General features: G+C 40.8%; 1 protein-coding gene and 1 long non-coding RNA gene across 4 annotated transcripts in view; one reads left to right on the forward strand and one right to left on the reverse strand.

The window, feature by feature from the left end:
* Positions 1–25,208, forward strand: part of sema6bb (sema domain, transmembrane domain (TM), and cytoplasmic domain, (semaphorin) 6Bb) — a 157,845-nt gene that overhangs the window by 98,420 nt on the left and 34,217 nt on the right. The window contains exons 7-17 of one of the 2 annotated variants that reach the window (XM_086088785.1): positions 5,928–6,026; positions 8,285–8,375; positions 9,630–9,749; positions 10,274–10,362; positions 11,793–12,010; positions 16,607–16,738; positions 17,938–18,087; positions 18,201–18,233; positions 19,988–20,167; positions 23,357–23,497; positions 24,339–24,416. In XM_086088785.1, coding sequence (XP_085944911.1) covers positions 5,928–6,026; positions 8,285–8,375; positions 9,630–9,749; positions 10,274–10,362; positions 11,793–12,010; positions 16,607–16,738; positions 17,938–18,087; positions 18,201–18,233; positions 19,988–20,167; positions 23,357–23,497; positions 24,339–24,416 — 1,331 coding nt within the window. The remainder of the gene's footprint in view (positions 1–5,927; positions 6,027–8,284; positions 8,376–9,629; positions 9,750–10,273; positions 10,363–11,792; positions 12,011–16,606; positions 16,739–17,937; positions 18,088–18,200; positions 18,234–19,987; positions 20,168–23,356; positions 23,498–24,338; positions 24,417–25,208) is intronic. The other variant, XM_086088786.1, reaches the window with a different exon arrangement.
* The window catches only part of LOC147166453 (uncharacterized), a 42,646-nt gene continuing 40,176 nt past the window's right edge, over positions 22,739–25,208 (reverse strand). For both annotated transcript variants that reach the window (XR_015096455.1, XR_015096454.1), the window contains 2 exons: positions 24,993–25,092; positions 22,739–23,517 (listed from right to left, as the gene is read on the reverse strand). This is a non-coding gene — a long non-coding RNA (uncharacterized LOC147166453). The remainder of the gene's footprint in view (positions 23,518–24,992; positions 25,093–25,208) is intronic.

The raw sequence follows: 25,208 nt of genomic DNA on the forward strand, positions 1-25,208 counted from the left end.
CTGCGAGTCATTTGTGTTTTCATGACGTCAATTTGCCGCCTCGTTCTCGGCAAGCTGTCAAAAAAAAGCGGGTCGAGTGTGTCTGGAGAGATTTCTGCGGGTTTTCCCACCTGGGAGTCATCGGACGGCCGCAAACGTGCACTTCAAAAGCTGACTGGCGTGCAATTTTTCTGACTAACTGCCTCCCTTTGGTGTGTGATGTTTGTTTGTGGCCTGTGGTGTGTTCAGTCACAATTACCATCAAGCAGAGATGAAGGCTCGCCCGCCGGAGGGATGCGGATTAGTTTGAACGGTGAAGGGTGCAGGGGTGCAGGGGTAGGCGACACTCCGAGCACTGCGCGGTGCGGCGCTGCTAATTTGGTGCTGCTGTTAATTAATCCCCCGCCCACATGCGCACTAACATGCACACCCTTTCATCCTGTCACGGCGCGCCACTCGCTCCAAATGCTACGCCAGGGACTCTTTTTCTGGGAAGCGGCGCCGGGGCTTTTGTTAACGAGTTGAGGGGCGGGATCGGCAAACCTTGGAGATCTCAACGTGTAGGCAAGGGGTGTACTCAGAAGCCGAGACACTTAAAATAGAAGTTCCGATTCAACTTGAAATTCTATTCACCCCTTTAACTCATTTGCTCCCAAAAACGTATAAAAACGTTCTATTTTAAATGCTGCCATTGTTTTTATGATAGCGCATACAGACAGGCTTTGATGCGGCCTCTGACCTGAAGAGTTTGTTTAAAGCAATGGTAGTTATTACAAAAAAACGACCAGCAGGTGGCAGCAGAGTATAAGAGAGCTACCGGGGCCATGTTGCAACAGCAATAGAACACAATATTCTGTGGGCCTTGCAAAATCTGTCAAAATCCAGTAAAACAGCCTGGAGCGAAGGGGGTTGCTTCAGTGAAAATGGCTAGGAGTGAATGAGTTAAAAACCAGCACCATTTTTTCTATTGTTTTAAAAGAGAAAACAAGCACTGTGTTGTACAAAAACATCATAAAAGAAAAGATGAAGAGATCATCTGGCTTCATGAAACAACAAATTTTGGCTCGTACTTACACTTAGGTTGAGGCACTCATAAGTGAATGTACCTTTTGAATTGAAGTGCAAAAGTAAAAATGATTCCCCCAAAATATTTTGGATAAAAATCTCAGTAATGGACTTGTATAATACTGATACTTAGAAGAAATAAAACTCTCAGAAAAAAAAACGGAGTACATGTTGCATGGTGTAGTTTAAAAGAAGAAGAAGAAGAGCTAGCTATAGCGCTAGCTAGCGATCTAAACGTGTTCCCATTTAGTAGCTTAGCTAACATTGTCAACTGAGTAGCAAAAAAATGCTAAATTAGCTACCAGTAATCGTAACAAATTTTGGAACTTGTAATTTTTAGGCTGGTGCACGATGAAGCTAATAGGCGTATCACTTGTTGCGCTAGCCAAGTAATTGTGTAAAATAAAAAATAAAAAAAGACTGGTTAAAGTCATTCACACTCAATAAACAACAACAACAAAAACACTTGAAAGTTTCCCTCTTTATTAAATTAAGAACATGTCGCATGTTATGAGCTAGCTAGCTTTAGCTGAACTGTTCCAATAGCTTTGCTAACATTGTAAACTTAAAATGCTAAAAAGAGTTTTTGAACACAAAAAGATAGTCCATATATGTTTTCAAATGAAAGGAGTAAAATTAGTCATCAGAAAATACATAATCAAATAGTTAGCCACCCAAAAAAATCTGCTTTAAGTACCGTAGCAACTTAAGTATTTGTACTTTGTTACTTCCCACCGTGAGTCAATGGTCACTTTTGACTGCTCTCTTCTCCCCAGCCGCGAACATCAGGGAGGCAGCCAGGCATGTAATGGAAACTTTGAAGATTTAGAGGAGCCACCACGCTAAAGACGACCCCCTGATGCACCTCCGCCTTACGCAGCTATTGTACCCGCGTTAGCGTAGCAGGTCGCGGCGGGCTATAACTAATATTTTTACGAGCCTATGAATCAGGCTAAGGCTGGGGAAATACTTTACGACGGTGCCGGTGTGTTTTGTTTTGTGATCCCGACGAGGAATGTTGATTGGAGCCGGCGGTAAAACATCGTTTGGGTTGGCATAAAATCAAATGAAAAGTTTGTTTATTGTTTTAGGTCCGGACAAAAGATGGGAAACAGATGCAAAAGTTGGAGTTTGCTCACTATTACTGATTTGTGACGAGTGCTGGGAAGTAACTAAGTACAAATAGTTTGTTGCTGTTTAAGTAGATTCCTTCCAGTATTTCTACTTAGAGTAGGCTATTTGTTCATTTTTCATTTGAAATCGAGTTTGGATTTGTACTTCTCTTGCAGTACCGTACTTTTACCACCGCGAATGATACAAGACCTGTTTTTGGAGCATTTAATAGGATTTCATCGCGATAAAAGTAATTTGCATAATTGAGATTTTATCATCTTGCGATTAATTAATTACAGAAAAAAATTGGGTGTGAAATAACACATTTAATCACATTTCGGTGTTTATGCGCTCCAAGCAACACGGAACCTTTCTGTTTCCTAAAATGGCTCGATGGATTGCTTGGGTGGAAAAATTGTGAAACAAGTCCACTACAGTCTCGTGAATGACAAGTCAAAATGATTAGGCCTGCTCGGGTTGTAGTGTCAATGTAAGTGTAATTCAGACATGTCTGCCATCTAGTGTTCACATGTGGTATTACAACTCAAAACTTCAGATAATAGCACTTTTTTTTTAAAATACTGTATTTATTTATTTTTGGGGGCATTTTTCAGGATTTCTTTTCCCATCCTCCCTCTTTTTGTGTAAAATAAATTTAAAAAAATATTTACAGTGGACCCTACAATATACATGGTACGCCAAATCATGGCATATTCATCGCGGCCGTATTTATGCTGGCCTGCTTCATCTGAGCGGGAGATGAATTTTTCAGAGGCCTCGCAGCTCTGCCAGTGTCCGTTAGAAGAGCAGGAGGACGCGGGGAGGAGGCGGAGGAGGCGGAGGAGGAGGAGGAGGAGGAGGAGGCGGAGGAGGGTTTGCAGTCGTCTGGCTTTTCCGGAAGGCTTGCCAACACAGGGACAGGAGGCGTTTTGTCTGGACGCCTCCCAGGGAAGGGAGGGAAGGAGCAGAGAGCGCACTCGGAGGCATAAGGACATTAAACATTTGGATCTATACACAATTTTATCATTCGCTCATTCACAGCTTGATCATCTGCTGTGTGTGTGTGTGTGTGCGTGCGTGCGCGTGTTTGTGTGTGTTCAGAAAGCACAGCATAAACCCTAATCCCTGCTGACTTAATTTGTCTTTGAATAAAGCTCACGCGTGCGAGTGCCAAATTGCTTCCTGGAATAGATGAATGCTCGAAAAATGAAACGAATTCATGCAGCAGCAGATGAATTTTTGCCAATCTTCATAAAGAGAATATGAAAAAAATCAAAAGCCGCTCGTTAGAGTGCGACAAAGGACTCCACCCCTTGTTTTTCTTCCTGGAGGAATCATTTTATGCATTATGGACCACCGGAAGACCGCTTGGGTTCATTTCGGAAATTCACCCAATGTGTTATACTTTAAGTGTTTTTGCTGCGAAAGGCAAAATGATCCATGTACTCGTGGCAATTCAGCAAATTACTGGAATGAATGGATAAAATAATAGTCGTCTTACTAATAACATTTTCCACTGCTCGTGTCACTTTTGGCCCACTAGTAAGTAAGCCTTACTTAAAACTACTAGACCTAACTAGTAGGCATGTTCTCTGAGTCCATACTAGTAGCCCCAAAAGTCATGGACCTTAAACTGATTATTAATGACATTCAATAAATGCCCTTTGACAGGTTTTGGCATTCTCGCTATGTTACGAGTCACAGAGGCCTCCTCGTGAATCACGTCCTGAGCTAGCGACTAGATTATTTAGTTTGTTTTAAAAGATGACACTTTAGATTAAAAAAAAGAAGTGAATGTAACATGCAAGGTTTCCAAATCAAAGGTACAAGACCCATCGACTACGACGTCTAACTTTATCTGTGATTATAAAAGCCACAAAGCCAGGTAAGCTACAGTACAGTACGTTAGCTTAGCTTAGCTTTGCTACGTGTAGTTTAGCTAACCAATAGCTTGTGTTCAACTGAGATAGCAAAGAAATAAACAATAATGTGATTGTGAATGTGTTTTTATAGCCAACTACTGCGAGTCCAGTGTGTTAAAAAAAAAAAAATCTAATTTAAATGCAGATACTGAGTTACAAAGTGGCTAATGTGTGAAATATATATTGTGGCTGATCAACATTATTAGGCTTGACTTCAGTCTTGCTTGATTTTTTTTTACTCACGTCAACTTAATTCAGCCTCAAGTTTTGCCACATTGTTTTGAAAGATTCCACTTTTCAAAACTAAACAAAACCCAAGCGCTGATCATTATCACACACGTTAACATGGAGCAGACTCGCACAGGAAGCCAGGTGGCGTGTGTTAACGGGGAGGGCTGAGGGGGAAGTAGCACATCACTGTCACTCCACAATGTGTCACTTGGTAAACGACACCTCATACTTGACACCACACATCGGCATCGAGCGCACGCTTTTTTTTTCTTCTTTTTTTTTTTAAACCGGTGAAATTGAGAACCCCGCCGGGACCGAAGCGGGAAGTTTGATGGGGGTGGGTTCAAAGGGGGGGCGCGGCAGCATTTGGCTTGAAATTGGCAGCTTCCATTTAACTGAAAAGGTGGTCGCCGTCATGACCACCCTCCACGCTGATGTCATCGGAAGCCTGGTGAGGCCTGGGGTAATAATAGTTCGGAGCAGGGGGAATGTGGAACCGAGGGTTCGAAAAAGGGTGGACAGGTTTTGGTAAATTTATGATAAGGTTCCGGTAAATTTCCTTTTTTTTTTTAAATTATTATTATTATTATTATTTTTTTCTTCTTCTTCTTTTTTTTTTTTTTTTTTTTCCGGTAAATTTCCATTGGTATTTAAGATTGGAACAAGTATTTCAAATCAAGGTGTCAGATTGTGGAACAATCTGGATTATAAAAGTAAATCATCTTTTTCTTTTTTTTTAAATACATAAAAACACAATTACTGGAAAAATATACATAGCACAAGGTCATGCTGGTAAATTATTTTGTGTAATTGTTACATTGAAAGCTTGCTGTCATTTATTTAGTGTTGATCTTTTTTTTTGTGTGTTCAGGGGCATCTTATCTCTAAAACAATGTAAATGACACGTCCAAAGTTGTGTAGGTTTACTTTGCTGTAATGTTTACACACGTCAGTTGGAAGCCATTTGTCATCGGCAGCTGCAGATGAACTCGAAGTCGTTTGTCTCCATCGGGCACACGTTGGCCGCGTTGCGGCGGCGTCGGGCTCGTCGGCGACTTTTCATTTTCGAGAGAATGATTTTTTTTGTCGCGTGACGCCATCTACTTTGAAGTGTCGCGGTGAAGAAATTAGCCCCGGAATGCCACATTTTGTTTTAAGATCCTCACGCTGGTTTCGGATTACAGCCTGTCAATCATCAGCGGGCCGCGCGCCGCCGAGCGTCTTTTTGACGCTTTCAGTCTCGACAGGCCGCATTCAACCTCCGTCAGCGAGATTGACAGCGTTAATGGTGAAATAATTCCACACATCAGGCGAGTGAAAAGCTTCATTTCACTGAGTTGTTTAGATAATCACTGCAGAGTTTGGAAGAGGCTTCTGCTGATTGACATACAATAAATATGCGGAATGAGTTCAAGTTGTCCCGACGTGTGCTGATTGCCTGCTTGTTGTATTATTTTCTCTCTAGACTCTTGTTAATTTATAGTTCATCGTGCCCTTGACAATCGCATCATGTTTTTGCGGTTCAATAGAAAAGTAATCCAGTGGAGTCTCAAAACGTGAAAAAACAGACTTGACTCAACTGAAGCGCTTTCTTGTCCCTTTTTTGTCGCCCCACAGGATGAATGCCGCAATTTCATGAAGGTACTCCTCAGTCGGCCCGGCGGCCTGTTTGTGTGCGGCACCAACGCCTTCAATCCGCTCTGTGCCAACTATACCGTAAGTCGCCGATAAATGTCAGATCTGTTTTCCCCGATTACACAACATAATTAGTCCGTCTGCTCAGGTGAAGATGCAAACATCATCCACTCTTTTTTTTTTATTTTTTTTTATCTTCATGTCAAGATGTTCCTGTTGCTTGTTTAAAATATATATATATACCCGTCACTAGTTTTAGTTTTTAAATAAGCACAATGAGCAAAAATCTGTGAATTGGCATCTTAAAAGGTTTTTAATACTCTACAAAGTTTTTCACACTCAATATGCATCATCTGTTTAGATAGTTCACTTTAGAGCGCCTTGTTGTCTGGCACGAGTGCATGCACATCACCCAGAGAAAGGCAGAAGAGGGGAGACTGTTTTGAGAAGCCCGACTTGACAGCCAATGTGTGGACGAAGGCTTTCGGACTTGCGTGACCGCTTTAGAGCACCTCGTTGTTCGCCACAAGTGCATGCGCATCATCTGGAGAAAGGTAGAAGGGTGGAGAATGTTTTGTGAAGCCCGACTTGACAGCCAATGTGTGGACAAAGGCTTTCGGACTGGCGTGACCGCTTTAGAGCACCTCGTTGTTCGCCACAAGTGCATGCGCATCATCTGGAGAAAGGTAGAAGGGTGGAGAATGTTTTGTGAAGTCCGACTTGACAGCCAATGTGTGGACGAAGGCTTTCGGGCTTGCGTGACCGCTTTAGAGCACCTCGTTGTTCGCCACAAGTGCATGCGCATCATCTGGAGAAAGGTAGAAGGGTGGAGAATGTTTTGTGAAGTCCGACTTGACAGCCAATGTGTGGACGAAGGCTTTCGGGCTGGCGTGACCGCTTTAGAGCACCTCGTTGTTCGCCACAAGTGCACGCGCATCATCTGGAGAAAGGTAGAAGGGTGGAGAATGTTTTGAGAAGCCCGACTTGACAGCCAATGTGTGGACGAAGGCTTTCGGACTTGCGTGACCGCTTTAGAGCACCTCGTTGTTCGCCACAAGTGCATGCGCATCATCTGGAGAAAGGTAGAATCAGAGAAAATTGAAAAACTCGCTCGTGCCCTTCTGACAACAAAACTGAGAATTTCACATTTATGTTTTGCTTCATGGTTGCGTCACCAATTGCGTGACAGCAGATGTTGAAGAGGCGCATAGCGAATGAGCACATGTGAAAATATGATTCATTTGTTTCTCTGCTTGGGGGAAAAAAAGGGAATTAATCAAGGAGGAAATACGAAGTCAACAAGGTTCTGCTAACAAGTGTTGACTGACCCGACCGTGTCAATTTGCCCTCTAATTATTTTCCTCCCCTTCCCATTAGTCGAAGCGTTCTTCATCTCACCTCAATCCATCAGCGCGTACCCGAATTAGCTTCCCAAAGCCGCCTCTGCGCCGCAACTTCAAACCAAAGAAACGGCACGTAAATGAGTCCTCAGCTTGGCTGGCGATTTGAATATTAAACGTTGGATCAAAGCCGAAATACTTTGATGATTAAAAATCCTTTTTCGTGCCTCGCGGTACGAGCGGCAGTGAGCCATCGGCTTGTTGTCTGTCAGCTGCTAATGACGCACCTGATTGCCTCGTTGTTTCCTTCCCAGGGGGCTAGTTAGCAATGCTAACAACTGATTTATTTATAGCTGTGCCTACTGCTTAACACCGTATGCTAATCCTTTGTATATATATTTTTGTTCACTATTCATAAACTCACTTATTCACATTTTTTTGCGCTCTTTTTTTAAACGCATTTTGAACATTTTGTGGTCCCGATTGGACGAATATTAGCGTTAATTGGAATAGCTAAAGCTAGCAATGCTAACCGCTATTCTTAATACCAACCTTTATGATGTTTTTGCAATCTGTCGAACGTCCTTGAGTGGCCAAAACACACGAGCAGCCATTAGTTGATTTTAAGCTTTGATCGTCGTTGCGAGATCGTAAAGTTGTTCTCGACGACTAATTGACTTATCGGTTCAATCTCTGACACGTCCGCAGATTATTAGCGTAGGAAATGATGTGCTTTATTTGCGGACACCTTTATCCATCCCCATGTGCGCGTGCGTCTGTATTATTCATGTGCAATTGTGTGACTCTCTTGTTGTTGTTGTTGTTGTTGTTATTGCGCCTTAATTGCCAGCACTGAATCGCGAGTGCGCACTTTATGCTAACGCCGTCTAATTGTCATTCTCCAGTGACTTGTTTTTTACACACTATATTCATATTCCTGCTGATTGATGCCTCAGTGTGTGTGTTGTGTGTGTGTGTGTGTGTGTGTGTGTGTAACAGGGAGACACTCTGGAGATGGCCGGTGACCCCGTCAGCGGGATGGCCAGATGCCCGTACGATCCCAAACACGCCAACGTGGCTTTGTTTGCAGGTAAACGCGAGGCATCGTCTGATTTGCGTCGTCGTCGTCATGTTCCAGCACGCATTTAGTTTTTTTTTTCTGTCATCTCCATAATGACTTGAGTGCATAATCATTAGGATCCTTCATTGTTTGTCACCAGGCTGGATAATGGGCCTTTTATTATGCTCGGCTGCGGCTTCCTTTAGTTTACTTAGCCGCATTGTTTGTTGACTTCGCTCGATTTAACACTTGACACGGTATCATTTAGCGGCATTCTCGAATATTAGCTAGCATTAACTTCTTGTCATAGCTGATGCATTCCAGACGCTAGTGGGGAATATCCACAATATAGCTGGATAGCTATATAGCTATAGCACTTTGACATACTTTATACATCTATTTTGATAAAAGTAGTTTCATCTGCTGCGCAAAGAAAGAATCACATTTTATCATGTAAAAAAGTTGCTTTTACAAAAAAAACAAAAAAAAAAAAAACATAAAATGTATACAAAATAAATGTCGAATAGTATATAAGAGGGCAGGGTTTGGTGGGGTGGCTGTAATATTTTTGTTAGATTTGTGCCTTTTAAGGGGCGTGGCCTATTGAGCTCGATTGAGCTTGGCCTGTTAATCTGTGAGGGCCTACAGCGGGTCTTTGCAAGTGTTTTCATTTTCTATTTGTGTTCAATAAGTGGTACATTAGTGACTTGGGCTCTCCTTTCCCACGTGTGAGGGCATTACAGAAAGCCAATTCCAATTCCAATATGAGATTTGAACATTTGACTTATGAGTGCTCCAACCTACCTTTCGGACTGGTCTGGGAGTAGCAAAAATTTGCATAATTGTATGACCATTATGAATGCATTGGAAAAAAGAAATTACCTCAAAAAAATTAAAAATTAAATAAATAAATAACAATTGTGGTAATAACTCCCCCCCCCAAAAAAAAAAGAATTGGGGGGGGGGGGGACGTGAATAAGCCTCTAATTAGCATTTGCCACCAAAAACAGAGGTGAACCCCACAAAAACAATTAAAAATATTACATTAAACACAAAAAAAATCCCCGAAAAGATAATTCCGTGTAAGCAGAAATAAGCGTGTGCCAAACCGTACGTATTTAAAACCCACCGTAAAACGTTTCGCCTTGAGAGTTGCAAGCATCAATTGAAGTGTCTTTAGGCAATTTTAGTTGGCAGCCCAAATTGCTAACTTGCCTGTCACCTGTCTGTGTGTGTGTGTGCGTGCGCGTGCGCGCGCGTGTGTGTGTGTGCGTGCGTGCGCAGAGGGAAACCTGTTTACGGCCACCGTGACGGACTTTCTGGCCATCGACGCGGTCATCTACCGCAGCCTCGGGGACAGTCCTGCTCTTCGCACCATCAAGCACGACTCCAAATGGTTCCGAGGTAGATGTGTGCATGCGCTCGTGTGTGCGTTTCTGTGAAGAATCATGAGTTTTGTCGATGCGGAGAGGTGGAGAGGTGGAGAGGTTGAGAGGTTGAGCAAGCCCCGCAGCCGTGACAACTTTATGTTGAGTTAGCAGCTGCTTGGGCCGGCCCCTCGCTCGTCACTATTTCACCGGGATAAGGCCGTAAAAAAAAAAAAAGCCGCTATCGGGACCCTAGCAGGAACCCGTTTGCTCGTATAAATCCAGTGAAACGTCAGGACGCCGTTACGCACTTTTTGTTGGGGTGTGAAATCCACATGGACTGTGTCTTCTCCTTCTCCTTGCTCACAAGCGAACACGCTATTTTTTTTTTTTCCAGCCTTTTTCCAGGTTCGCTCAAGGAAGGAGTAGAAAGTCGAGATATCTGTTTAGTTTGGTCAGAAAATTAATTACTCAAGTATCAAGTAAATTGACTTTTTTCCACTGCACTGCACGTGTTCAATAGCTTCATCTGCACCCCCCCTGCCCCCCCCCCCAACGTAGAACCTTTCTTTGTCAGCGCTGTGGAGTGGGGCCCTCACATCTACTTCTTCTTCCGAGAGATCGCCATGGAGTTTAATTACCTGGAAAAGGTAATGAAAATACGCTACAGTACAGAATGTCTTCCACCACTGAGGGTGTCGTCGTTAAATGACGAACAATTCATTGATGTTTTTAAAATATAGTGTGACTTCTGCTTTGCCACCAAAACGTCGTGTTGAGCCTAATAATGCTGCCATGGTAGCTCATATTCCAACAGCTGATAATGCACACCATTTTGTGTCCTTTTTTTGGGGTGGCCATATTTAGTCGTGATTTTTTGTAGCTCCTTTGCTCCCAAAAGCGTATAAATACGTTCTATTTTAAATGTCCCAAATTTATAATTTTTTTAAGTTTTTCTTTTTATGCTAGTGCATACAAAAGGCATTGATGCAGCCTCTCAACAGCAAAGAACGGTTGAAGAAATGGTAGTTATTACACAAACGGCCAACAAGCGGCAGCAGAGCATAGGAAATGAACCAGGACCATGTTGAAAAAAATCCTCAATTACTCAGAATTCTAAATAGGTTTGTGAATAATGATGAAACTTAAGCTAGATTTTAAATGAAAATGAAACGAAAACAGATAGAAATATACTTTTTTCCTGATGAAAGAAGAGACATTAATCTTTCTTTTGGTAGGTTTCATGTTTTTATAACAATAGAACACAATATTCTGTGGGCCTTGCAAAACCAGCCAAAATCCAGTAAAACAGCCGGGAGCGAAGGGGGTTGCTTCAGTGAAAATGGCTGCGAGTGAATGAGTTAAATTGTTTCCAATAACTTTTGTCTGATTTTTTGTCTGATTTTTTTCTGGCAGATTTATGAAATCTGACAAAACTTGGACAAAAATTAAGCAAAAAAACTGACAGAATAAAAAATGACAAAATCTGAATACAAATCCATAAGAAAACAGCAAGATAACAAATATTTGCCAAAACCTGTTGAGAATGGAGCATAAATTGACATCTAATGCAAATCAGTAAAAAAAAAACACACACACAACAAAAAACAGGTGTAAACTTGTGAAAAATCTGGCAAAAACTGATTTAAAAATTGTGGAAAAAAAGAAAAAATGGGAGAAAACAGAAAAAAAAACTGACAAAATATAGCACAAACAATAAAAACAAATTGTTAGCCTAATATTGCTTCAGTCAGAAAAAAAACGAACAAATACATGTTTTTTTTTGTTTTTTTTAATTTGGTAAGATAAGTGACTTTGGCAATTATGCCTCAGAAAGCAAAGTGTAAAAATCTGAAATAAAATACAGAAATTTGGCAAAGAACAGACTAAAAGAATACAAAAAAATGGCAAAAGTTGGGCAAAAAGCATTCAGACAAGAAAAACGGACAAAAATCTGACAAAAGACGTCTACATTGAAAACAGGCGCTTCCCCAAATCTGCCGCTGTGAAAATAAAAGCCCCTTTGTAGAAAAAAAACCCCAGCATCAACACCTGCGTGGCCTCCATTGTCCGGATGCAGGTTGTGGTGCCCCGTGTGGCCCGAGTGTGTAAGCGCGACCAGGGCGGATCTCAGCGCGTGCTGGAGAAGCAGTGGACGTCCTTCCTGAAGGCCCGACTCAACTGCTCCGTGCCGGGAGATTCTCACTTCTACTTCAACATGCTGCACTCCACCAGCCCCGTCATCAACATCCACGGCCGCGACATCATCCTCGGCGTCTTCTCCACGCCGGCTAACAGGTGACGGTCCCTTCCTGCACTATTGGATACTTTACTTTATATGTTTTGCGTATGCAGTACAGGACCTCCTAAATGTATATTCAGATTAAATTCCTTGGGTGTTAAGTGGCCTATAGTGATGATTGTGAGGAGGAGGAGGAGGAAATGAATGCCAGAATGTCCCACGTGGCCCGCTGCGCTACGCTAAGTGCTAGCTGGACAAATTGCTTCATCTGGCAGCGCACAATGAAAGCGGCCGAGAAAAACCTCGGAGTGCGCTCGCAGACGTTCGCTCATGTTGCCCTCGTGTGACACTCGCCACGCAGACACGTCAAAAAGAAGGAATCTATCTATCCATCTATCCATCTAAACAACAACGCAAGCACAGAAATATGGCATTTGTACCCGGGTTACTTCCTACCACTGATGTTTAGTCAGCTGAAAGTGATGTCAGTGCTTGTTTGTTTGGGCTTCTTAATGTGCGCTGTGAGGGGGATTGGGAGAGACAGAGAGAAAAAGAAACAAGCAAAATCTGCCGTCCCATCGGGCGAATCCCGAGACTGCATGATGTGCACCTGAGAAAACAAACCAGGGAGGGCAAGGAGCAGGTGGAGAACAGGTCCGATGGGGATGTGATGTGAAGTCAAAATATAGGAACGTCACGACAAACTATTTCAAAAAGGGTTAGACCCTTTCACTGATGTTTTAGAATTGGTGAAGCAGCATGTGACTCAATGTGCAAGGTTATTTTTGTACTGCGTACCGACGACAGTGGTGTCTATATGAGTTTAATTTGTTCCCTAAATATGCTCTTAACACAAAATGTATTTCAAATCTTTCCACATTGAAATTTGTTGAAATTCCATTCATCGCTTCCATTGCTCCAAACCATATTTTATTTAATTTTATTTTTGCAGTTTTCTGTCTAATTTTGTCAGTTTTTACCCTAATTTTGCTAAAGTTTTTTGTAAGCTTTATAATTTTTCTTCCCCACTTGTTTTTGTCAGGTCTGTTTTTTGCTACATGTTGTCAGCCTTTTGACAATTCTTTCTATTTTTTCTAAAAATATTTGTTTCTGTCAGTTTTTTTTTTTGTCCATTACATAATTTTTAAGCAGTTTTGGTCAGTTTTTTTTGTTGATCTGCTAACCTAAATTTGAACACACACAATAAATAATACATTTAAGTAGATGCCAGACATGTTTGCAAATATTGGATTATATATTTTCTAAACGTTGCCGCAATGCGAGGTAGTCAGTTTTCAGGATGTGTAACACTTTACATTTTCTCTCCCCTCAAAATTACTCAGCACACAGCGATTCATCTCTAAACTGGCAACAAAAGTGAGTGCACCCCTAAGTGAAACTTATTCCTGACACCGCCCACTTACATTGCGGCAAAGTGTCAGTTCTTTCGTGTTACATAATAAAAAGTCATATTGAAGTTAATTTCTGGGATTTCAACTCACAAGACAATGTGTGGGTGGGGGTGGGGGTTGGGGGGGGGGGCAACCAGACGACGCACGCAACTTGAAAACTAAAAAAATCATAACACTGTATTCGATCCTGAGTAAATCCAAATGACATTCTGATCATGGCTATCCCAAAATTCATTTTAGCTCTCGGGGTAAGAAACGTTATCCTTATTTTGTCGGCTCTAAAGTTGCTGATTTCCTCATCGCTAGTTGCCTGGCAACATCACGGAGAGGACTTCACAGGAAGTCACTTATTGTAGCCAAGAGCCAGAGCCCCGCATCCCCCCCTCGTCCCCCCCCCCCCACCCGCCTCGCCCCCTCTCTCCCTCCAGCAGAGCCACAACATATTGTTCTTATAATTCACCTTTACAAGATGTGACATGTTTTCCCTTTGAGAGGCGATTCCTTATTGTTGTTTGTCTCACTCTTTAGCCGACGCCCACCTTGCAGCTTCATTTTCAACCGAACATAACAAGTTGGGACGGCTGCACAAGGACACGTTGGACATTTTGTTTTTTTGTAAGCGCTGTTTAGGTTTAATGCAGGACAAGTAAGGGATGATTAAGGGCTGCATTCCATTTTCAATGGCCAGAGGGGGGAAGAACGAGAGCGCGAGGGTTTCAAACTCGGGTTGAAAATTGGAGGCAGGATTCGGGTTTGTAATTTAGGGTTACAAGGCAACGTTGGGATTCCAAGCTAGGTTTAGATTTTCAAATGAGTCAGGGTTTCACATTTGGGTTTTAAACCAGAGTGACTTTGGAATCCAACGCTGGGTTCGAGTTGACATGGTTAGGGGTGTCCAAGTCGGGTTTTAAACCAGGGAGGGTGGTTTCAATTTAGGAATCCAAGAGGGTGGTTAGGGTTTGAAAGAAAATATGACCCTGAGTTAAGGTTTCAAAAGTTGGGTTTTAAGCCTTGGATAGTGTTTCAAAGTAGGGTTTTAAACCAGGAAGTGTGGTTTCAAATGACCGTTCCAATTCTTGGTTAGGGTTTGAAACAATGTATAGGTTTCAGGTTAAGGTTTTTATAAATTGGGTTTTTGAGCCATTGTTAGGGTTTGTTAGTAGAATTAAGGTTTCGGTCCTGGTTTGGTTTTGAGCCAGGGTTAAGGTTTCAAATGAGGATCCCTAGCCTGGGTTTGGGTTCTAAACAAAAGTTATAGTTTCAAATTTCAAACTATGTTTACGGGGTTCAAAAGCGTTAGGATTCAAAAATTGGAGTTTGAAACCATAACAAGGGTTTTATATTAGTTATTTTATATGATCATGATTCCAAGCCCGGGTTATGATTTTAATTAAACAAGAGTTTGGATTTCAAATGATGTCTTCAGGGCTGGGTTAGGGTTCTTAACGAGGGCTAGGGTCCGTGTGCAGATTGTACGGGTAAACCTGGTGAGCAGCGAGAAGTAGCCAGTCCAAGAAAGGTATGGGGGGGGGGGGGGGCAAACCCCGTCCTGGCCCCAGTCCTGGCCCCAGTCGATAATCCCATCTCGCATCCGACGCCCGCAGTCCTGAGACGAGCACTGTGTCGTCCTCGGATGCGCCTGACTCGTGCCAGCTTTTGAAGCAGGACTTTTTTGAGGCCGATGGCGCGATACGAGTGCTCGCTGCACCTCTAAAGCTGCCCCGTAGCTCTTAAAAAAAAAAAAAAAAAAGCTTGGGACGTATCCGTGCTTCTTGAACGGTTGATATTATATTATATTATATTATATTAAGAACCATTTCTTCAAATTAAAGCACTTTTTTTTTTTAGTTTTAGTCTTAATTCTTGTGCTTTAAAAACACATCTAAATGCTTTTCCTGCTATGGACTCTTCCATCTTCTTATTGTGTTTTTGCGGATTGGATTTAAGAAGATGCAGTGTAGCAATTAGCAACACAAATTTGTTAGCGTGTGACGAAAGCTGAGTCGTGTCCATTGATGACTTGATGACTCCATTCCACTTGAGGTGGAAAAAAAAAAAATCTGACATCAAGTCCTCTTTGCTAATAGTTGGCGCTACAGTGTGGCAGTTTTGCATATTAGCAAATTGTGTTTTTATTTTATTTTGAAATGTTCATATAATTAAAAAAAAATACTAGTGGTATGGGAACGTATTTATTATTATTATTATTATCATACTTAAGTACATTTCTCAGATCTCTGTACCTGAATTTTTACTTTTACTCTTTACATTTAAAAACCGATAACTCGAACACAAAAATGTAGTGATTTTTTTTTTTGCAATTTTTTTTAAATTCCACCTTGTTTTTAAAATGGGTATTGTTTATTTTTTTTTTTTTGTTTTGTTTTTTTAAGGTTTGAAAGAGTTTAAATCAGTACTACCAAGGTCTTTTTTTCTCTCTCTTTCTTTTTTTTTAACACAAGTATCTGCTCTTGTACTTCCGACACCTCTGATGTAATCGCCAGTTGCGGGTGTCTTGAGTTCTGTTGTGTTTTTGGCACACGCGCGCACGCCACTCGTCATCTGCGAGAACGCTAAAGCAGGACGTCTGAATGTTCCTGTCGCCTCACCCAAGGTGGTCCCAATTTTCAGTGGGCGGGGTCGTGGTTCGTGTGTGGGCTGTGCACAGATGTGCCGCCTCCCCCATGACCCCCGCCGGCGGGTTCAGCGGCAGGAAAAGCGTCCTTGTGACTCAGCAGGCGTTGTCGTCGGGTTCATTTCCTTCAACGCAAACCACCCCCCCCCCCCCCCTTGCGAAGGGAGGAATAATCAGTGACTCATTTCCCGTTTTGTTTTATTTTCCAGAAATTCACGCCAAGACGCTTCTAATCTCTCTACTGCATCCGGCGTCTGTCTTCTTTTTTTTTCTTAAGCCGCCGACTTGACAGGTTCCATCTTTGCCTGTCATTCGTTTTGCTCTCTGTAACAATTCCCTTTTGTTTTCAAGCACTGACTGTGAAAATATGAAAAGCCCAAATCCAATTTGTCGTCTTTTCGCTCGGGTGTCTGTCCCCGTACGGTGCCCGCAAGCCTTTCTTTTTTTTTTTTTCTTTTCCTTTTGTTCCTCCCGTTGCTTGTGGAGTTGTTATCTACCTTTTGTCCCCAAAATCGTGCCTTGCGCAAGACGAAAAGGTCCACTTGAGCTGAGCGCTCATTTTTTGTCCGTCTGTCCGTCTGTCCGCCGTCTGTCCGTCCGTGCAGCATCCCCGGCTCGGCCGTGTGCGCTTTCGACATGGAGCAGTTGGCGGCGGTGTTCGAGGGCCGCTTTAAGGAGCAGAAGTCAGCGGAGTCCATTTGGACGCCGGTTCCCGATGAAGTCATCCCCAAGCCAAGGTGAGCGTGACTGGAATCAATTAGTGATCGCCGCGTGATCGCCGCGAGACATTAATTCAGTCGAGTTCGCTGATGACTTCCAGATAGATGAAAAGCCACCATACTTTTTATGTAAAGTGGATTTTACCCTTCCCGCACATTTGAAACATTCGCATGCACTAAAAAAGAGACTTCAATGAATCAAAACACATTTTTCAAGTGTTCTGTAGCCTCGGTTCTCACGCTTGCTTGCTTACAGTTCCAAAAAAAAAAAAAAAGAGTCAAATTGCGCAGTTATTTGCCACTTCTAATTAGTCTGCTGCCAAACTGACACATGAAACAAAAGGAAATTTAATATACTCTTAAAAAATGTGGCGAATAATGAGAACGAGGAGATGGAAGCGAGTCATTTCGACTCTCCGCGGCAAAGCTGACTCCCGATGAACCCTGTGAACGCGCAAGCATGTATAAGCCCCGCCCCTCCCTCAAACGTAGGATAACCTAAACCTAACCTTTACACAGGGACAAGATTATTATAATTAACAATATCAATTAAATGAATTAAATTAAATAAATTAAATGAATTAAATGAATTAAATGAATTAAATTAAATAAATTAAATTAAATAAATTAAATGAATTAAATGAATTAAATTAAATAAATTAAAAATTAAAAAATTAATTAAAATGCTGTTAAAAAAAAGATCGGTAAATTATTTGAAAATATACGATTTTATTTTTATAAAACTAACTAAAACTATAATTATGGTGATAATGTTCTTTGTTATGTTTTTTTTGTCAATATCATACATTAGCCTTCGGGCTTCATTTCATTATTACTGTTTGTTTGGCTGTACGAAAGAAAGAAGGTCAAAACAGTCATTTGGCAATTGTAGTTTATTTTATTTATTGTATTGTGTAATGTGTTTATCTTGTACTCAACAAATGCTCCATATATAATAAAAAAAAAACTAATATTAAAACTAATAAAAATTAAACTAAAACTATGCATTTTTCAAAAAAATAAAACCGATAGAAACTAACAAACTTGCTCTAAAAACGAATAAAACTAACAATAATAACAAATCCCACACTTTTATAACCCTGCTATCTGCTTATTGCTAACTATAATATCATATGAAAACACCATAGATAGAACCCGGCATAGATAGTTTGGATCATTTCACAAAGTCGCGTGCTTTTCAATTCTTGCCTTCTCAGACCGGGAGGCTGCGCCGTTCAGGGTTCCCGGTTCAATTCATCCAACTCGTTCCCCGACGACATGCTTAATTTTGTCAAGACTCATCCACTGATGGACGACACCGTCCCGTCACTTGGACAAAGGCCGTGGATCGTCAAAACGATGGTCAGGTGAGATCGACGAGTCGCTCATGCTAATCCAGCGGCACCGTGACTCTTCGTTTCCTTAAACCAAGATCTTCAAACGTTTAACACAAATGATCTTTGTTGGCTTTTCTTCTTAGAGGTGCAACACTGGATGTAGGTTTGAAAACAAGGTAAGGAGAGAGAAAGCATTTCACTCAAAAAGTAGGGGGGGGTCTCCTAAATGTGTAACCCCCTTTCAAGCTGCCTGCGTAGAACATTGGCATGCCGTCAAAAGATCATCAGCATCCAATTCAAAGTCAGCCAAATGCTTCCTGCCAAATGTGATAGATATCCCATGATGCATTGCGCTGCCGCCAAGTTCAGATCATCTTCACACTTTTGAAAATAGTCTTCAGTTATGTTTTAGATCCAATTCTAAAAACATGTTTGGTGATAATTGCTGAAAACATTTGCAAAGATTGAGAATTTTGTATTGTATTTTATTTTTATTTATTTATTTTATTTAAACCTTTTTAAAAAGTCGTAAACGTGTAGAATAGATTTGAAACTGGATTATAAATTGCTAATGGCTTCGGTCCTGATTACACGAAAGAAATGCTAATGAACTGTAAATCCAGTGAGGCTCTGAGATCTGCAGTGGAAACCAGAGTTGAAAGCAAACATGGTGAAGCAGCATTTGGTTGTTATGCTGCACACACATGGAATAAGCTGCCGACAGAAGTGAAGGCAGCAACAAATGTGAATTATTTCAATCCTGGATAAAAAACGTATTTTTTTTAATCACCATACGTATGATTCAGGTCTTTTCAAATTATGTTCTCGCACAGTATATTCTGTTAATAATTTTAGCAAGCTACTTTTTTCTTTATTTTTAATTTATTATTATTTTATTATTATATGAAGTATTTTGAGTTACCGTGTGTTTGAAATGTGTTATATAAATTAAGCTGCCTTACTTTGCATGAATCAGGGCTTCGGGCTGGCGTAGCCGTTTTAGAGTGCCTTGTTGTCACGGCATAGAAAAGGCCTGCGCTGAAAGGCTGTATGTGAATCTCTTTTTGCAGTGGCATCCATTTTACCAGGTTTTAGCAGTGCTATTTGATTGACAGCTGACAGTGAGGCCTTATTTTATATATGTGCCAATTTTTTATTTATTTTTATCATGCAAATATGGCAAGATTGTGAACAACATTCTTCTTTCTGGTGTGTCAAATTGTAGATATTTTCATTTTACCAGGACTTTCAAACCGAGTTGCTGCCCCTTAACTTATGATTGCCTCCATGGAATAAAGTATCTGTTTTTATGGCACATAAAACAATAAGACGATTGAATTAAATGGCGGCCGTCTTACACTTGGTACTCCATCGCTCGCGGTGGCGTACGCGCAGCAGTAAAACTTTGCATTCCCGCTTATCTACCTCTAAACACAATCCATAATCTCGTAAACAATTATGTTTTTCCCTCACAACATAAAAGGATTAAGCCGTCGAAATTGGGCGGGCGGGTTTGGCGGGCGACGCACTGTTGGAAAAAAAATGGCGGTGCTGAAAGTAATGGACTGAGGTTATTCCGGAGGACGCGTTCCATCATCTGCCGCAAGGAAACACTGTCACTCATCCATCGGGGGATTATGGGCACCGGATAAAGAGGCTACAATGCAGCATTGGGCACAACATAACCGCTGGAGTCCAGTTGCGCTCCTCCTTTTTGTTTTCCAAAACAAGCCCGTTTGTGTAATTAACGACCCAGCGTCCAACCTAATTAGCGCACAATGCAAATCTCATCAGCATTTCTAATTCATTCCATTCAAATCCCTTCGCATGTTGGCCTTTCGATTCGCGCAATATTTCATTTCTTGGGGAAATAAATGATGCCCAACACCAGTTGTTTTTTTTCCCCCCCCCCGCTCCTTATTGTGCGCAGGTACCAGCTGAATAAGATTGTGGTGGACTCGGAGGCCGGGCCGCATAGGAACCGCACGGTCCTGTTCCTGGGCTCCAGCCGGGGGACCGTCCTCAAGTTCCTCATCATGCCCAACCAGGACAACACGGTCACCAGCAACAACATCTTCCTGGAGGAATTGGAGGGATTCAACCCTGAAAAGTAAGACAATCCATGTTTTTTTTTTTTTTTTATACCAAAGCCCTGGCGAATAGGAAAAATTGAAATTGGTATCAAGGAAGTATGCAATTATATATAACGCATTTCATAACACAAGGTGCTTCGCATAAATACATTTAAAGGCATTTACAAACAAAAAGAATTCAAGACATTTAAAAGCAAAAAGTCAAGGATGATCATTTGGCCGCGTTTTCTCAAACGCTATTTTTTCGCTGAGTCCAAATAGCATCGCACCGACGGAGTTCCAGAAATTCCAAATATGCGCCATCTGGTTTGGATGAGCACGGCCAGAAAAAGATCAACGAAGATAAAAGACGATGTTTACAAAAGGAAGTGAAAGAGGGGGGGCCTTTAATTGTCACCCTGGAGGGCAAAATTGATTTGAGACTAACATTTTTGGACGTGCAATCACAATCGCATAGAATGGGACGTGTAAACATGCGCAAAACCCACCGATATGGATGACATCCGTGCCCTGGGAAAAGGGCCTACGTTCGGGTTTGAGCGAAGGAAAGCGGCATTTGAAGACAGACTTGTGGCCAGATTTGAAGTTAGTTTTTTTTTTTTTTTTTTTTTAATAGGTCTCTTTTTAGCTGTGAATTAGGCAAGAAAGTACAAACATAAGCAAATTTCACAACTTTTTTTATTATTAAAGTTGATGAAAAAAAATTAATAGTGTTCCCTCGCGATAACGCGGATTTGCTTAGTGCAATTTTGCATGCATTTCATTTTTACAATAATGTCGTTATTTTATAACATTTTAATTGATGTTGTATTTATGTAATAGTTTGAAGATTGATCATGTTTACATAAGAGAGAAGTGTGAGAAAATGTAAATGCCTTAATGCGAGGGGTTTTAGAGACTTCAAACATTTATAATAAATGTAAAACATACAGCTAACTACTTTGCGGATTTCGTTTATTGCGGGTATTTTTTGGAACCAAACCCCCGCGGAAAACAAGGGAACACTGCATTTCAATTTTTAATCAAACTTTTAATGGCGAACAATATTCATACTTTCATTTCACAATTTGTTAATACATTTATATTAGTTGTTGGAAATCTAGTTAATTAAGACCGATACCAGTACGAGTAATCATCTCTCGATAGCACTAGCACTTTTAGCTCATTCACTGCCATTGACGGCTATAGACGTCAAAAATTCATTTGAACTATTTCTATTAATTTCGTATTTTTTTCCACATTTGTTAAGAGTATGAAAACCTAGAATTTTTTAAATTGTACATTTAGAACAGATATAAAATATATAAATATATAAAACTATTGAAGTCATGTGATTAATTACAATTAAAACATGTTATCGTCTGACGCCCCTATTTTTTAATAATCTTTTATTTTATTTTAATTAGGGGCATCAAGCGATTAATTTTTTTTAAATTAATCACATGACTTCACTAGTTAACTCAAGATTAATCACAAATTTGATATCTGTTCTAAATGTACAATACATTTTTTTCTAGGCTTTCATACTCTTGTTAACAAATGTGGGAAAATTAGAGTATCTTTCCCCTACAATAACGTAGCATGCGGCAGACTCGGGCTAATTAGATGCATTGTAATTGCTAGTGCTAACTGCTCATGTCGTGGGGACGAGTGCATTACTTCAGGGCTGAACTTTTCTTACCATTTGCTCGAAAACACTGCTGGCTGCGTGTTGTTGCAGCATATCATCATCATCATCATCATCATCATCATCATCATCATCATAACACTGCCACCGTGACCTCACTTAACACTTCCGGGCATGGTAATAATTAGCGAGCCGTGCGGCAAAAAAGAAAAAAAAAAAACATCCTGCAGCTTCATGTTTTCGTTAGTCACCACTGTGCCATTCACGAGTCCTAATGATTCTTGGACCTATTTTTACGCATTGAATGCAAATGGGAAAAACAAAACTCACACACACACACACACTCTACTCTTAAACAAGGCCAAGGATGGGAAATATCTTGCTTCTCTGCGTCACTCAATCAGAATCGCATATAATGAGTCTGTTTTGAAAATGTAAGGAATTCAACTCGCGTGATAACAAATAGCAGTTTAGCAGATAATAAACAATTTTTTACCCAGTTGAAATTTACTGTCAAACTGTATTAAAAAAAAAAAAAAAAACATTTATTTAATTATTTGCTAGCTTAATGCTAGCACATAATGGGAAACACCATAAACAAGCCAAACATTAGCGTCAGTACTGTTGCAGCATAACCCTGTCAAGCTGTGCATATCTGAACACAAACATGAAGCAACACATGTAGACATATAACAATACTCACAGGCTTATATTCTTTATCATGTGCAAAGAGAAAATATTACTCAGGTGTAATGAGCACAATCTTACGTTCTATTTTAACGTTTAATGCAGCCTCTGAACTTTCCAAAAAATGGCCAGCAGGTGGTGGCAGAGTATAAGAGATCAACCAGGGCCATGTTGCAAAAAGGCTCCCCCCCCCCCAGTGTTTTAAACAGATTTGTGAATAATGATGAAACTTAGCTATAATGCTAATTGCTGCTGATGAAAGACAAGACTAATCTTTCTTTTCGTAGGTTCCATGTTTTTATAGCGATAGAACACAATATTCTGTGGGAGCAAAGGGGATTGCTTCAGTGAAAATGGCTGGGAGTGAATTAGTTAACTAAAATGAAGCAATAATTGTTGATCAATTTGCTTAATTGTGTCATTACTGTATGTTTTTCTCAAATCCAAAACAATATTGTGCTAGTTTTCTAAGCAAAAAAACAACAAGACTTTTTGCTGTTTATTCACGAGGATGGAACGATTTCATTCATGTCAGTGGGAAAAGACGATTGAAGATGCGAGTGTTTTGGGTTGCGAGCGCTGATAGCGACTTGAACTTGCAATCAACAAGGCACCGCTGCATAAAAGGACACAAATATACAAACTGCGCCGCTCGGGGAATCTCCCGTCTGCACTTTAAAATGACACGAAGCTCTTTATTGTATAACAATCAGCTGAACAACAATACAGACAAGCCCTCGTTGGCCCTCTTGGCATTTACCCGCTTTTCTCTCTCTCATTGTTTTCTCATTGACTCACTGGCTATGTTTTTTTTTCTTCTCCTTCCTGCTTAAAGGTAAAAGATGACCTCATGCTTTGTGTGTGTGTGTGTGTGTGTGTATTGTTGTTGCAGGTGCGCCGGTGACTCTCCACAGGCCCGGCAGCTGTTGTCTCTGACTCTGGATCGAGCCAGTCACACTCTCGTATTGGCCTTCCCCTCCTGCGTGGCGCGGGTGCCCGTGGCGCGCTGCCAGCTCTACTCTCGCTGCATTAAGTCAGTTGACCGCCGTTTAACTACACACCCACACACACACACACACACACACACATATGCATATTCACAGATTTGCACACACACTCAGACTTACAATCAGTCCATATAGAAAATAGCACCCAAAGTTATTATGAATGTTATTTAAAAATTAAACTCTAAATATAATTTATGTAATATTAAAAATAGAACACATTTCAAAGTAAAATGCAAATAAAAAAGTGTGATAAATGCAAAAAAAATTCAAGTCATAATTTTTTTAAATATAATAAATTAATAAGATTACATTTAAAAATGTTATGATACGTCAACATTCTAAAATTGAGAGAGAATACATATCAAAATAAATAAATAAAAATATTTAGAAATTAACAAAAATGTAGTACTGTATTACAAATAGAATATATGCAAAAATTTAATATATAATCCCCCAAAACCCCAATATATACAATTTTACATCAAATGCAATATGCTTTTGTTTTATTACACAAATTTTTGCCATATTTACCATCTGTGTACTGTGTAAAAAAAAATAAAAAAAATAAAAAAAATATATTTACATAATCAATGAGCAATAAGCAACACAATGTAATGTACCGTACAGCCACATCTATTCTCCCCAAAAACTTGAACTGCATTCCCATCCATTTGCATTCTAACTGCACGTCGCTATAGGCGAAATTCACACAGCTGTAAAGTCCTTTGAAAATTTCCATGCAAGCAGGAAAATCAATCCCCAAATTCATTTCATGCTTGGAAAAGGATAATGAAGCTAAAAGAGGCGCAGGTCTATTATTGCGATCCAATTCTGGTTGCAAGTGTGACGTTCCATTTTCCTGTGCAGGAACTGCATTGCCTCCAGGGACCCGTACTGCGGCTGGACCAGAGGAAGCACCTGCTCTTTCCTGCGCCCCGGAACCAGGTAACGAAACACCACAAGCAACGCATTTTTCTCCATTCATGTGGACCACGACTAGCTTTATGCTAACATATAATGTGAAACGCCATAGACGGGCTGACATAAATTAGCATCGATGTTATGGTGGTTATAAAACTTTTCAACAACTGTGACTTTAACACGCATGAAGCAGCAACGCATATAAACAGAGCATACAAAAATGCTCACAAGTCGATACAGTGGTTATAAAAAGTGTACACACCCCTTTCCAAATTCCCCAAAAATGTTAGGGAAAGCCTACTAGAACAACTTTCATTTATTTGAGGCTGTGTTCCGACTCGCATTTGACATGAATAATGACTGAACTGTATTTGCTTTATTTTCTGGCCTCGCACCTGCGATTACATTTCTTATTGTGGTCTGCAAGTCCTGCTTTGAGAGGAACATCTGTGCTGTCTAAGTGGATTGTCAGTCCCGCTATTGGTTCAAGATGTCTATTGCTACTACCGCATAATACTGCATCTTCTTTCACTTAGCAGAGTATATTTATAAATATATATAAATGTATGTGTGTGTGTGTGTGTGTGTGTGCGCGCTCACCTCCACTGCAGTCTCTTCTTCTGCGCTCCGACCAGACAGCTCATTGAATTATAAGTTCCAAGAACACAGCTGTAGAGCCGAGAAAGCAGACAACACGGCCCTGTAAAAACCACCGCGGGCTGTTAAAGGCCTTTTGTGTGGACCGTCCTGATTTGATTTAACGAGGCCGCTCCACTCGCCGATCAATTCGGCTTCCAGTTGCAGGGAGATTCCTTC

The sequence above is a fragment of the Leptonotus elevatus genome, chromosome 11 (genome assembly GCF_054856555.1).
Source record: "Leptonotus elevatus isolate MCC_2025b chromosome 11, RoL_Lele_1.0, whole genome shotgun sequence".
Taxonomy (NCBI): Eukaryota; Metazoa; Chordata; class Actinopteri; order Syngnathiformes; family Syngnathidae; genus Leptonotus; species Leptonotus elevatus.